A 15,217-nucleotide genomic window follows, 5' to 3' on the forward strand; every position below is an offset into this window, starting at 1 on the left:
GGTGAAACTCGAAAAATTAGAAAATCGTGAAAAAGTTCATTTATTCCAGTAATGCAACTTAAAAGGTGAAACTAATATATGAGATAGACTCATTACATGCAAAGCAAGATAGTTCAAGCCGTGATTTGTCATAATTGTGATGACTATGGCTTACAGCGCATGAAAACCCCAAATCCACAATCTCAGAAAATTAGAATATTGTGAAAAGGTGCAATATTGTAGGCCCAAAGTGTCCCACTCTAATCAGCTAATTATGCCATAACACCTGCAAAGGGTTCCTGAGCCTTTAAATGGTCTCTCAGTCTGGTTCAGTAGGAATCACAATAATGGGAAAGACTAGTGACCTGACAGTTGTGCAGAAAAGCATCATTGACACCCTTCATAAAGCCTCAAAAGGTAATTGCAAAAGAAGTTGGATGTTCCCAAAGTGCTGTATCAAAGCACATTAATAGAAAGTTATGTGGAAAGGAAAAGTGTGGAAGAAAAAGGTGCACAAGCAGCAGGGATGACCGCAGCCTGGAGAGGATTGTCAGGAAAAGGCCATTCAAAAGTGTTGGGGACTTCCATAAGGAGTGGACTGAGGATGGAGTCAGTGCATCAAGAGCTACCACGCACAGATGGATCCTGGACATGGGCTTCAAATGTCGTATTCCTCTTGTCAAGCCACTCCTGAACAACAAACAACGTCAGAAGCATCTTACCTAGGCTAAAGAAAAACAGACCTGGTCTATTGCTCAGTGGTCCAAAGTCCTCTTTTCTGATGAGAGCAACCTTTGCATCTCATCTGGAAACCAAGGACCCAGAGTATGGAGGAAGAATGGAGAGGCACACACTGCAAGATGCTTGAAGTCTAGTATGAAGTTTCCACAGTCTGTGTTGATTTGAGGAGCCATGTCTGCTGGTGTTGGTCTACTGTGCTTCATTAAGTCCAGGGTCAATGCAGCCGTCTACCAGGAGATTTTGGAGCACTTCATGCTTCCTTCCACAGATGAGCTTTATGGGGATGCTGACTTCATTTTCCAGCAGGACTTGGCACCTGCCCACACTGCCAAAAGCACCAAAACCTGGTTCAATGACCGTGGGATTACTGTGCTTGATTGGCCAGCAAACTCACCTGAGAAAAATGAGAGACATGAGACCAAACAATGCAGAAGAGCTGAAGGCCGCTATTGAAACATTCTGGTCTTCCATAACATCTCAGCAGTGCCACAGGCTGATAGCTTCCATGCCATGCCGCATTGAGGCAGTAATTGCTGCAAAAGGGGCCCAAACCAAGTACTGAGTACATATGCATGCTTATACTTTTCAGAGGTCCGATATTGTTCTATGTACAATCCTTGTTTAATTGATTGCATGTAATATTCTAATTTTCTGAGATGGTGGATTTGGGGTTTTCATGAGCTGTAAGCCATAATCATCACCATTATGACAAATCACCGCTTGGACTATCTTGCTTTGCATGTAGTGAGTCTATCTCATATATTAGTTTCACCTTTTAAGTTGCATTACTAAAATAAATGAACTTTTGCACGATATTCTAATTTTTCGAGTTTCACCTGTATTACAGTTTGAATTCATGACAATAAACACATTCTCCCCGAGCTCTGATAGGCAAAACAAACAAACAAAGAAGTCCCTGTACAATATCAGGTTTATATTTATCTGAAATATTTTGAGTCTTTGATTTTTCATTTCAACGGGACATTATTCTGTCACAGATTCTAGAACCCCTTGAATTAGCTGTTTGTTTCTGTTTATTAATTGGTATGCTTAGCTTATATTGCTTTACATATTTCAGTGCTGTGTGCATTGCATTGTATATGTAAATTTTGGGTGCTTGCCATTCAGGTAGTAGCTTGATGCAGATCCATTTAGCTCTAGAGATGAAAGTTCATCAGCAATATCTATAACCATGTGATGTGTTACAGTTTAATGAGTAACAACACCTCCACAACTTATAGCAATTAGGGGAAATTGTTAGTATTATATGATATGTACCAAATCTGCAGAGAATAACATCCCCAGGCATGCTCTCCAATATTTTGATCCACAACTTAGCTGGCCATTTTGGCTGAGTTCAAGTTTAAATTCAAAATATATAAAGACCATTAGATCAGTATCCCTTAATGAGGAAGGACAGTTTTAAATATACTGTTAAAGAAATATTGCCAATGTCAACAGGTTCATCTTTCCTTTTTGTAAAATTCATTGCTAGCATATATGGAATGAGTTTGATAGAACTACATTTACAATCACTAAATTATTTTAAATGTTATTTCCAGGGAGAACGTGGCCATCCAGGTGAAAGAGGGAACCCAGGATCATCTGGTCTTCAGGGGGAAAAGGGTATGGCTGGAGGTCAAGGTCCTGATGGTCCAAAGGTAAGCAGTGTCCATATGTACTATAAGTGGGTATGCATGTCTGCACACACCATTTGTCTCCATATATAGAGAGTGGATGATGCTTACAGCAGTGTTCATCCAATCAAGTAGTAAAATAGAGATATGGACATTCTTAAAATGAGCTTGACTCCTGGTAACTGCATCCATGAAGGTTTTTTTTGGGTGATGGTGGTGTCTTTCTCTGGAATGTTTTTCCATCTTCCTAGATTAGCCAACAAATCTGGAATTTCTAGGTGGATGCCCACACAAGGAACAAAGTTATAATAAATCAAGTTTTGTACAGCTTAGGGTTTTTGTGGATGTCATTAAGTTTATTTTAAGATGGTTGACAAGTTCATTTTAACATTATAAAGTAAAGTAAAACTAGAATAAAGTAAAACTAGAAATTTTGTTTATTTACTAATATGGAGAACATACATTAATTAAAATAGAGTTCCTCTAAAGAACATATCAATGAGATTATATAAGTGATGGTATTTTGACATATTACAATCATTTTCCTGTGGATTTATTTTATATTACATTTGTTCCCAATTTTATTTGGAGAATAAAAGGGCTAAAATAAAGACAAAGAACTCACATTTATACATACATTGACAAACAAATCAGGTTTGTAATCCTCAATTGTCTGAACTTACAACATTTTTGACACCTTTCAGGTTTTAGGAGACAGATCTAATTGAGATCCATTCTGAAATAGCTCTGCTGAACAATCACATTCAGACAACAAAACATTGGTTAAGCCACAGTTTATATAACACCAGTGCATTGCTGTTTATGGCTGATGACCTGCATTTTGATGGCTCATAAGTTGAAGAAATCTGAGATATTTTTCAATTCAGAAGAAATGTGATTCCTTATGGTACATCCTAACAGGACATTCCTGTGTTCTGGAGATGAGGAAATGCACCCATCTTAAAAAAATGCAAGGAGGGTCTGTCCAATAGATAGATAGAGAGACCAATAGGATCACAAATTTGTTCCTTTCCCCAAAATTACTTCCTCCCCTTTAACTTCCTTTTCCTTTTGTTCAGGGAAATCCAGGCCCTTCAGGAGCATCAGGAGATCAAGGCCCACCTGGTCTTCAGGGAATGCCTGGAGAGAGAGGCCTGGCTGGAACACCTGGCCCCAAGGGTGATCGGGTAAAGTTTTTAGAAATGTCCATGAGTTCTCTTTTCTGTAGGAGGATTTTCTTTTCTTTTCTACACAACCTTACATCTTTATATAGTTATTTGTAAATGACTTTTTTCCTTATGCTTTTTTCAGGGCAGCATAGGAGAAAAAGGAGGTGAAGGAACAGCTGGCAATGATGGGGCCAGAGTAAGTGGAGAGTCCTCTTTTTATGCTAATAGTGCTGGGTCTTAATGAGAGATTATAACTAACAGGTTGCAATAGTGGTGAATATCTGTAATTTGGGTGTAGGATGAGGACGGAGGTTCATTCTCCAAGCTTTTGCGTTGGTTTCCGAACATTTCATGACCAGGCTAGGTAACATCTTCAGTGGAATTTAGGGGATGTTAATGTCAATGTTTATAATGGCTTGTGAGAGTCTTGTGATGGGTCAGCTGTGAGTCATAGAATAGAACAGAATAGAATAGAATAAAATTCTTTATTGGCCAGGTGTGATTGGACACGCAAGGAATTTGTCTTTGGTGCATATGCTTTCAGGGTACATAAAAAGACAATATACATTTGTCAAGAATCATAATGTATAGCATAAGGTGGCGAGGTGGCGCAGTGGTTAAATGCAGCACTGCAGGCTACTTCAGCTGACTGCAGTTCAGCAGTTCGGCTGATCAAATCCCACTAGGCTCAAGGTTGACTCAGCCTTCCATCCTTCTGAGGTGGGTAAAATGAGGACCCGGATTGTTGTTGGGGGCAATATGCTGACTCTGTAAACTGCTTAGAGAGGGCTTTCTTTTCTTTCAGTAGACTTATATACCGCTTCATAGGGCTTTCAGCCCTCTCTAAGCGGTTTACAGAGAGTCAGCATATTGCCCCCAACAATCTGGGTCCTCATTTTACCCACCTCGGAAGGATGGAAGGCTGAGTCAACCCTGAGCCGGTGAGATTTGAACCGCTGAACTGCTGATCTAGCAGTAGCCTGCAGTGCTGCATTTAACCACTGCGCCACCTTGGCTCAAGGCTGAAAAGCCCTATGAAGCGGTATATAAGTCTAACTATTGCTATTGCTATTAAGGTACAAATAAGCAATCAGGAAACAATCAATATCAATATAAATCATAAGGATGTAAGCAACAAAGTTACAGTCCTTCAATCATAAGTGGGAGAAGATGGGTGATAGGAATGATGAGAAGACCAATGGCAATAGGAATGCAGCCTTAGTGAATAGTTTGACAGTGGTGAGGGAATTATTTGCTTAGCAGAGTGATGGCGTTCGAGAAAAAACTGTTCTTGTATCTAGTTGTCTTAGTGTAAATGATGCTCTATAGCATCATTTTGAGGGTAGGAGTGGAAATAATTTATGTCCAGGATGCAAGTAAATATTTTCACAGCCCCCTTTTGAACTCATGCAGTGTACAGGTCCTCAATGGAAGGCAGGTTGGCAGTAATTGTTTTTTTCTGCAGTTCTGATTATCCTCTGAAGTTTGTGTCTGTCTTGTTGGGTTGCAGAACTAAACCGGACAGTTATAGAGGTACAGATGACAGACTCAATAATTCCTCTGTAGAACAGAATCAGGAGCTCCTTGGGCAGTTTGAGCTTCCTGAGTTGGCACAGAAAGAACATTTTTTGTTGTGCTTTTTTAATGACGTTTTTTGATGTTAGGTGTTCTTTTTAGGTCTTGAGATATGATAGAACCTAGAAATTTGAAGGTCTCTACTGTTGATACTGTGTTATCTAGTATTGTAAGTGTTATATATGCAAATGTTCCCTGTTACCAGCTCTCTGATTGGCTGGTCATTTGACAGTTGCTTTGGGCTCGAGTATAAATACTGGACTTTCTTTGCACACAAAGCAAATAACTGGGGGGGAAGGAGTGTTATATATGCAAATGTTAGAGGAGTGTTGAGTATGCAAATAACTGGGGGGAAGGAGTGTTATATATGCAAATGTTCCCTGTTACCAGCTCTCTGATTGGCTGGTCATTTGACAGTTGCGTTGGGCTCGAGTATAAATACCCTGACAGTTGCAGGGACGTTTTGAATCGCTGTCATCTCGCAATAAACATCTTACTCTCTGATTCCATGGCTCCTGCGTCTTTCCCTCAAACATATATAACAGTAAGAGGTGGTAGTATGGGAGGGTTTCTCCTAAAGTCTACCACCATTTCTACGCTTTTGAGGGTGCTCAGTTCCAGATTTTTCCGGTTGTACCACGAGTCTAGTTGTTCAACCTGTCGTCTGTATGTAGTTTCATCATTGTCTCGAATGAAATCAATCACTGTTGTATCATCTGCAAACTTCAGTAGTTTATAACAGATGGATCGTTTGAGATGCAGTCATTGGTATATACAGAGAAGAGAAGTGAAGAGAGCACACACCCCTGTGCTAATTGTACAGGTATCTGATATGATTTTGCCTAGCTTCACCTAGAGTCATCAGTGAATCTTATGATGGGTCTTGTGATAAGGAGATTACATCAGGTCCAGGTTTGAAACCAGGTAATGAAACGTTCAGAAACCAATCCCAAAGCTCAGAGAACGAATCTTCACTCTCAACTAATAGCGTATTGCAGCATATTTTTGATATCACGTACTAGTAAACCTGAACTGATTTGTAGCAGGAGCTCACGTGCTATAAATGTTTGAAGGCACCAAATTCTATTCCAAATAAAGTTTTGTTCTGATTTATTAGGGTTCTTAGCTCTTCCTCTAGCCTAACCTCATGAATATTAGTGGTCCAGCATGGCTTTCTTTTCTGAAGAAAGTAAAAAAAAAAAAAAAAGAGCTTGTACAAATCATGAAAGATTGCTTGTCTTACTAGAATTATTATTGTCTCCTAGGGACTCCCAGGTCCATTAGGCCCAAATGGCCCCGCAGGTCTGGCTGGTGAAAAGGTAAAACAGTTAGTAAAACTATCAACTATGCAGTGGGTTTATTATTATGTTATAGTACAACTTTTCAGGATGATATATGATAGTATCTAATAGCCTTTTCTTTAATTTAAGGGTGAACCTGGTCCTCGAGGTTTAGTTGGCCCTGCAGGCTCTCGTGGAAATCCTGTAAGTAAAGAATCACATTGTCCGAATTTTCCTAAGTTGGATGTTGGTATTGTTATTATGCACAATGACAATTTTTTTTCCCACTGCTTTTTCTGTTTACCACTCATTCATCCCCTCTTTCTCTCTTATATGTTAAAAGTTTGTCTCCCCCCTCCCCTTTGGTTGTGAGCCGCCCTGAGTCCCCTCAGGGAAAAGGGCGGCATACAAATAAACTTCAAATCAAATCAAATCTTCACCTTCCATAATACTGCTAATCGAAAAAAATAATAATGACTGCCTATTAATTTATAATAGAACGTATCATTTTGAATGTAACTGTATAATATTTAAAAAAAAATATTGCATCAATTACATCATATATTAAGGCATCGTAATTCTATATACCATATATTCTTGGGAAGAGTCAGATTGCCTGTTCTAGCATTTATAGAATTCCAGTAGTGGTGATGATGATTGAAACTTTTTAAATATATTAACAAGATCATCTATACATCTATATGGTTGTGTGGTGATTGATACCATTAGTTGCTTCTGCAAAACACATTCTATAAATGTATTTAGCATACAACCAGTTTATTTTTTTTTAACCAGAGTAAATCATGAACTGCTGAAGTTGCATCATAAAAAATAGCAAAAATTGTATGTTTTTAACATTCTTTTGGAATGTCTTTTTTTTTTCCTGCTAGGGTTCCCGTGGTGAAAATGGCCCAACTGGCCCAGTTGGATTTGCTGGCCCTCAGGTGTGCAGCTTCTTTGAACTATTCTTTTTTTGAACCTGTGATTTCAGAGAAGGAGAACTATGTTGCAAGGCTCTTAAACACAAAATCTGTACCGGGCCTTTAAAAAAAAACACCATTTTAATCAGTTAAAAATAACATTCATAACGTAGGCTTGGAATAGATGAAAGAAACGGATTGGTCATTTCTCTGAATGTCTCTAGGGCCCTGATGGTCAACCTGGTGTGAAAGGGGAACCTGGAGAACCTGGTCAGAAAGGAGATGCTGGATTCCCAGGACCTCAAGGTCTTTCAGGTTCTCATGGTCCACCAGTAAGTAAAAATCTCATTGAAAAAACAACAACTTCTGGTTCCTATCATTTGGTGCGGCAGCTGAATGTTAATCTTCCTTTTCTTATTTCCACTCAGGGCCCGCATGGAGTTCATGGACTCAAGGGAGGCCGTGGTACAAAAGGACCCCCTGTAAGTTGATTGAGCAAAGTTCCTCTGAGTATAATTCTAGCATTTATTTTGATTGGGATGTCTATGACATTCTTAGCACCATTGTCTGTTTCAGATATGATGTTTGAGTCTTTATACAATAAAGAATGCTTGTCAACATATTAATATTTGCTAGGTCCCATGTATGTCAGTGGTGGGATTCAAATTTTTTTAGTACTGGTTCTGTGGGCATGACTTGTGGGCATGGCAGGGGAAGGATACTGCAAAATCCAAATTCCCTCCCCACCACTCTAACCTGCTTTCCAGCTCCATTCTCCTATGGAGGGGGTCAGCTGGGAGGCAGTAGCGGCAGGGCCAGCTTATTTGCCGGTTCTCTGAACTACTCAAAATTTCCACTACCGGTTCTCCAGAATCTGTCAGAACCAGCTGAATACCACCTCTGATGTATGTTCATTTATTCCTAGGGTGCTACAGGTTTTCCTGGATCTGCTGGAAGAGTTGGACCCCCAGGACCTACAGTACGTTAGATGTTTAATTAGATATATTACAGTAAGGATTTTATTTTTAAAAGAAGTATTATAAAACAGTGCAAAAGTATCAAAGATCAAATTTATTTATTTTTTTAATATCATGTGTGTGTCCCATTTTGTGTTAAAATAGGCAGAGGGAGAAAATGTATTTTCCTGGTATTGCTGAACTAGAACTCCCATTCATAAATGCCAAAAAAAATGGTGTGGGGAAGGAAGGTTGGGACTTGAGATTCAGAATCTCAGGTTCCAGCCCTTGAGATAAGATGTCAATGTGTTATAGCAGATTATGAATTGTATGGAAAAGGTTTCTCCACTACTACTCTACTGGTGCTCTTAGGCCAAGTCAGTGGTTCTCAACCAAGAGTCTGTGGACCCCTGGGGGAACTAGTGTCAACACAGGAGGTCCGCAGAAGCTTGAAGAAATGTTATGATTTCAGTTTTGAGTTAAGTCTTGGGAGTCCATGAACATGGTCTGTGGCCACAAAAGGTATTTAAAGGGGATCTGTGGTGAAAAGATTGAGAACTACTGGGCCAAGTTATTGTCAAGTTATTGTCCCTCATTCAGTGCAGGATTGTCTGAGACTAAAAAGGTGGAAACATGGGCATCCACAAATGGTGGATGAATACCTGCAAGTTGATGAACATGATGTCACAACTGGACTGGAATTTCATTTGCAATACCGTGACCAACAACTTGCAGATTTTTAAACTCTCTTGGTATATACTTTTAGGGGGAAAGATTATACCAGTATTAATATCAATAAAGATAATATAAATAAAGTTACACACTCTGGTTTATGGCTAACGCTGCACAATTCATTTCTTGTAAGATATATTTTATTTATTTCTTTATTATTTATTTAGTGTGTCACTCATCTACAAGATAACATGAATAAGAACACAGGAAATTTCTACAAATAAATGGGAACATTAGCATAGGGATGTTAGGCCCACTGGTGCTAAAGTGCTATTTCACTTGGAAGGAAATTCTACTTGGAGTGCATGAAACACTATATTTAGAGGTTGGATCAATTCTATCACCTGGCTCAAGACTGTACAAAAAGATTATTGGGACTCTAAAACTTTAAGGACTATCTTGCATTTTAAGAAAAAAAAATAAGTGTCCCATGTGTATTGTTATATTGAGTAGTAAATGAATCTTTATTGTGGTTTTTGTCCTGCTTGAGAATATTTCGGCAAAGGGATAAGAAACAGTAATATTAAAATCCATATTAAACAAAAGAGTAAAATTATTTGCAGTATGTAAATATTGGGGTCATACCCAGTTGTATTTAATAATTAGGGAGTGTTTGACAATAATCTAATGGCAATCTATTATGTTTCCAATGCATGTAATATAGGCAACATGATTATTTATTAGAAAAGTAAGATGAAGAAAACTTAGAAATATACAATACATTTTTCTGAGGTTTGGATCAGGTCTAGAAGTGATCAGTGTAATAATGAAAGACTATTGATAAAATAGGAAGCATCCTAGCTATGCTCTAGAGCAGCAATATGCTATAAATGCAGTAAAGAAGCGAAGTTATATCACTGACCTGTCTGATTTTAACAGAAGCTTCTTTTTTCAGGGAGCTCCTGGTCCAGTTGGGCCTCTTGGTGAACCAGGCAAAGAAGGTCCTCCAGGTATTCGTGGAGATCCTGGTGGTCATGGTCGAGTAGGAGATAGAGGCCCAGCAGGACCATCTGGCGGTCCTGGAGACAAAGGAGACTCAGGAGAAGATGGACAGCATGTAAGTAGAGGGAGAGACTGGGAAGTAGAGAAAAGTTTGTGTTTGCAAACGAAATAAGGAAACTTTCCATTCTAAACTTTTTCTTGAACCCCTCAAGAATTCAATTATTCATATACCTTTAGAAGTGAACCAGAATTATCTCATTACCAGGTGCGACAAAGTCTACAAGAATATATATTTTATGGTGTTATTTCTAATCTGTGATATGGCTGCCCTTTTTTTGTTTACTAATGCTTCTAATTCTCTTTTGACATAACAACTCCTGCTTTTTTGTTCTGCACATTTTTCTCTTTCGTCCATTCTAATTCACATGTCCACTCAGGCCTTTTTTCAAAATGAAGACTCTGCATTAAAGCTAAAGAAAATAATATTCTTTATTGTAACCCACAAGTGCTAGGAGGGTTACTATATCTGACCAGACAACTTCTGGATAGGCCCTGGATAGCAGCAGAGCATTAGCGCTTGTATTTCTTTGCTGCTCTGTAGTTGGTTGTCTGGATTTTTGCAGCTGAGATAGCACTAATTTTTGGGAAAGAGTAGAGGGAAGCCTTGATTTCAACTCAAAATGCTGAGGATCATTGAGCCTTTTTCTTCAATTCCCCCCCCCCCATCACTTATTTTAGAGCAAAGAAACAAAAAACATATATTACAGCTGAAGCTTTCAGCGGCATTAGATTTTCTTATCCTTGCTATTTCTTGATTAGCTCAAATGCTAAACTATGACACCTTGGTTGAATATAAATGTTAGAGGTTGCTAAGTAAGCCCATTTTTGACTTGTGTATTCCAGGGTCCTGATGGCCCCCCAGGTCCATCTGGAACTACTGGGCAGAGAGGTATTGTGGGAATGCCAGGCCAGCGTGGAGAGAGAGGCATGCCCGGCCTGCCAGGCTCTGCAGTGAGTATTGCTACAACTGGCATTTTTGACTATGCACTCAATTCTGTTCAACTCCAGTGAAAAGAGGAACTTGGGGGTGATATGATAGCTGTAGTCCAGTATGTGAGAAGCTGCCACAGAGAAGAGGAGGTCAAATTAGTCTCCAAACCAAGAGAGGGCAGGACAAGATGGTTGGAAACTAACCAAAGAGAGAAGCAAGCTGGAATTAAGAGAAATTTCCTAACAGTGAGGACAATTAACCAGTATTACAGCTTACCTTCAGAAGTTGTGGGTGCTCCATCACTGGAGGCTTTTAATAAGAAGAGACTGGACAGCCAGTTGTCTTCAATGGTATAAAGTGTCCTGATTGAGCAGGGAGGTTGGACTAGAAGACCCCCAAAGTCCCTTCCAACACTTTTATTCTGTTACTCTATTTTACCATTGTAAGAATGTACCTATGATTGAGGCTCATTTAAACTGATGTCTGATTATTTTGCTATACATAACAATCACCAATGGCTTTAATCATTAACATGGTCTCTCTTTTCATGCCAGGGAACTCCTGGAAAACAAGGTCCAACTGGACCAACAGGGGACAAGGGTCCTTCTGGGCCTATTGGTACTCCAGGTGCTCCTGGACCGGTGGGTGATGCAGGGCCAGAGGTGAGTGGTTTTTCATGGGCGGTGTTGAAATAAGAATAGGTTAACAACATTATGGATTCAAATAATTGCTGTGAATAAATGTATACATTTCCAGAACTTATATTCTTTCAACGAAAATATATTTTTATCCCAATGATCCTTAAGAAAGTCAGTCCCAGATGTGGACAAGTTTTTTTTCTACTGAAAGTCTTTCAGTAGAAGTTATGAGGGAGGGTAGTCTGTTAGAGGCCTCAGTGTTGGTGGACTAAAGGAAATAGTAGGGAAGAGCTGGATGGTGTCCTCTATTCTCTTTTTTGACATGTTGTTTCTCCCCATCTTTTTGGCATTTAGTTTTTCCTCTCTTTCATTTTTGACTGAAGGAAAAATGCATAGAGATGCTACTGAAGATTTTCAATGTTTCTTGTATTTGAGCTGTGAAATTCAGCTGAAGGCTACCAGTTGCCCTTCATTACGTAGGCTATACCTAGGCATGAGCCGAGGTGGCACAGTGGTTAGGGTGCAGTACTGCAGGCCACTTCAGCTGACTGCTATCTGCAGTTCGGCGGTTCAAATCTCACCGGCTCAAGGTTGACTCAGCCTTCCATCCTTCTGAGGTGGATGAAATGAGGACCCAGACTGTGGGGGCAATATGCTGACTCTGTAAACCGCTTAGAGAGGGCTGAAAGCCCTATGAAGCGGTATATAAGTCTAACTGCTATTGCTATTGCTATAAAATTTAGGAGGTTGAACAAGAGGCCAGTATAATTGTTTTAAAAAATGGCAAGTATTGTAAGCCATTCTCTACTGGTATTATAATCTAGTTGGTTTTAGTAGTTTCAAAAATGCAATTTAAAAATATTGCTGCATTTTCATGAAATAGCAATATGAATATTAGTCTTAATATTATCAACACAACTTAATTTTGATCGTTCGAGTTTCCTATTATATGTCTGTAATCATCTTGTAATTTCCAAGCCTTTTTTCAAAGGCAATCCCATGTATAAAATATTATTTTAGGACAAATCTGATGTCATAATTAATCCACTTTTTCATTTCTCATTCAACTTAGGGTCCTGCTGGTAATGATGGCACTCCTGGGCGAGATGGAGCTGTTGGTGAAAGGGTAAGTGAGTTTGAAATTTCAATGAATAAAGCTGTTATTTTCTTGTTGATTTAAAGCAGGGGTGTCAAACTCACATCATCACGGTGTTGTCATGTGATGTAATGGGGCTTGGGGCTTCCCCCCCTTCACTAAACTGGGTGTGGCCAGTGAATGACACATCCAGTCCATGAGCTGGGAGATTGAGAGCCCTGATTTAGTCTTATATCACCCTTTATATATTATATTATATTTAGAAAAATCATCATCAGAACTCTTAATAAGGATGACTGTTTTAAAACAAACCCAGTTTTACAACGGAAGTAAAAATGTGCCTAATCTATTTGTTTTAGATCTTCAGTTTAATTTTAGCAAGGACAGGAGTAAAAGGATTATAATTCACCATGTGGCATATAATATATTGGAAGCTAAGATAAATTAGCAGAGTGAGGCCTGCATTAAAATATTGCTATCATTATTGTTATTAAAAATTCTATGCTTCTCTACTCACAGTGGTTCAGAGTGGTGTAGACAGAAAAAACCTGGCACTTAAAATAACAAGGCAGTAATAATCAACATGCTTTATAATAACATTTACTGACAGGTTTAGAAACCCAAATCTACTATCCCCACATTCTTTCCCCCAGAGTCAATTTTTTCTTCATAAACACTCATTAGGGAAGAATAGCTCCTAAGTGTGAGGGCAAATTATTCTATGAGGTGTGTAAAAATCTTGCAGTGTTTGCTCCCCTTCAGAAATCCAGCAGTCGGCAACTCTCTTTTCCAGGTTCCTGGATCCCTTCCTTTTGATGTTCAGATATTTTTTTTTCTCCAACACACACTAAACATGTTCAGCTCTTATTGGACTATTTTGCAGACATGGTTTTATCTCATGACCTTCTGCTGATCCATCCCAGCGATATATGTAGATAGTTGTAGTACACAGTAGCAGTTCAGTAATAATAGTGTAATAAAACAAAATGGGTAATTTTGTGTTTATAAAGATATTCACTTGGAAATGACCTGATTGTATATATCTGATTGTATATATCTGATCATAGAATTGGAATGGTATTTGTTGTAGGGTGATCGTGGTGAGCCTGGACCTGCAGGACTTCCTGGTTCTCAGGGTATTCCAGGTACCCCAGGGCCAGTTGGATCTCCAGGGGATGCAGGACAAAGAGGTGAACCAGTAAGTATAACCCTTCCCTTACATTATTTGCATTTCATTGACAGAACTCTTGATCATACAATCAAGTTCCCATTATCAATTTATCCTTCTTAAGACGTAGCTCATAAAAGAAGAATTCTGGCCATAAAATGAGATGGCTGATGAATGTCTATTAATGTTTCTGAGTTAAGAAATATTTTATTGGCTAGTAGATTTGCTGCTGTAGTTTCTTAGAGGGCCCATTTGCCAAGCCCTACTGTGAATCCTTTATGATCTTCTATAAAACAGCTGTGTAGTTAAAATACTAAATGAATGAATGTTCTAAGCCATAGGTTCTTAATCTGGGTTCCATGGATCCCTTCTGTGGATCAATTTTAGGGATCTCTAAGCTCAGCATCAACCTTGGAGCCCCTGTGGGATTGTGTATGATGGTTGCATTGTGTTTAGGTTGATGTTCTCTGGCAATCTTGCTTTCAAACTTTTTTAAAAGTATTTTTTAATAAATGTGACACTATTGGTTATATGCCACCCAGAATCACATTTTGTGAGATGAGCAGCCATATAAATATGTTTAATAAATTTAAAAAAAGATTATTTTCATTAACCTCTAGCTGAAATTTACTTTTTCATTCTGTTACAAGCAACAGGAGAATGTATAGCTTCAAGTCTCCAAAAGTGTTTCTTCAGTAAATTTCATTATCTAAATTTATTACAATGATTTATAGTTTGATAACTACGTTTGAGCAGTTTCCTATATCCATGAATTTTATTTCATCCATTTTTCTGCTAAAGTTTCAATAGACCCTCAAAGGTTCCATAACACAAAGACTGTAAGAAACTCTGTTCTAAGCATATAAATGCAATCATAAATGAAACCATCTTTTCATTTCATTCCAGGGTTCACGAGGCCCAGTAGGTCCTCCAGGCCGTGCTGGAAAACGAGGTTTGCCCGTATGTTCTCTACATTTTCTTTTAATGGAAATCTTAATGGTTTGAAAAATAGTTGTACTCTTGGTTAAAAATAAATTCAACAACACAAGTTTCATATATCTGTATTTTAGAGCTCAATGTAACTGAAGCTTATGAAAAAGAAAGTAATAATTAAAATATATTAATTGCTCATATTTGATTTACCTGTACTGTATCTAGTTCCAGGTAGAAGATAAATATTCTTAAATATTCTTACATCTGACATTTTAAATTTTCTGTATGTATTTATGTACACCATAAATGGATGCAGGAGATTAAAACCAATAGGAGGAATCCACAATTATAAGTGGAGTTTGTCTAGAGTCTAAATAGATACCTTTTCAGTACATATCAATAGATACCTTTTCAGTACATATCAATTTGACTTTTGAATAGCTTTGCACTAGTCAATATA

At 38.4% G+C, this 15,217-nt stretch overlaps 1 protein-coding gene across 3 annotated transcripts in view; it reads left to right on the forward strand.

The window, feature by feature from the left end:
• The window catches only part of COL5A2 (collagen type V alpha 2 chain), a 185,459-nt gene that overhangs the window by 156,718 nt on the left and 13,524 nt on the right, over positions 1-15,217 (forward strand). For all 3 annotated transcript variants that reach the window (XM_032220718.1, XM_032220699.1, XM_032220707.1), the window contains exons 33-47: positions 2,283-2,381; positions 3,437-3,544; positions 3,669-3,722; positions 6,367-6,420; positions 6,532-6,585; positions 7,272-7,325; positions 7,526-7,633; positions 7,730-7,783; positions 8,227-8,280; positions 9,885-10,046; positions 10,835-10,942; positions 11,477-11,584; positions 12,633-12,686; positions 13,747-13,854; positions 14,731-14,784. In XM_032220718.1, coding sequence (XP_032076609.1) covers positions 2,283-2,381; positions 3,437-3,544; positions 3,669-3,722; positions 6,367-6,420; positions 6,532-6,585; positions 7,272-7,325; positions 7,526-7,633; positions 7,730-7,783; positions 8,227-8,280; positions 9,885-10,046; positions 10,835-10,942; positions 11,477-11,584; positions 12,633-12,686; positions 13,747-13,854; positions 14,731-14,784 — 1,233 coding nt within the window. The remainder of the gene's footprint in view (positions 1-2,282; positions 2,382-3,436; positions 3,545-3,668; positions 3,723-6,366; positions 6,421-6,531; positions 6,586-7,271; positions 7,326-7,525; positions 7,634-7,729; positions 7,784-8,226; positions 8,281-9,884; positions 10,047-10,834; positions 10,943-11,476; positions 11,585-12,632; positions 12,687-13,746; positions 13,855-14,730; positions 14,785-15,217) is intronic.

This window comes from Thamnophis elegans, chromosome 1 (assembly GCF_009769535.1).
Source record: "Thamnophis elegans isolate rThaEle1 chromosome 1, rThaEle1.pri, whole genome shotgun sequence".
Lineage (NCBI taxonomy): Eukaryota > Metazoa > Chordata > Lepidosauria > Squamata > Colubridae > Thamnophis > Thamnophis elegans.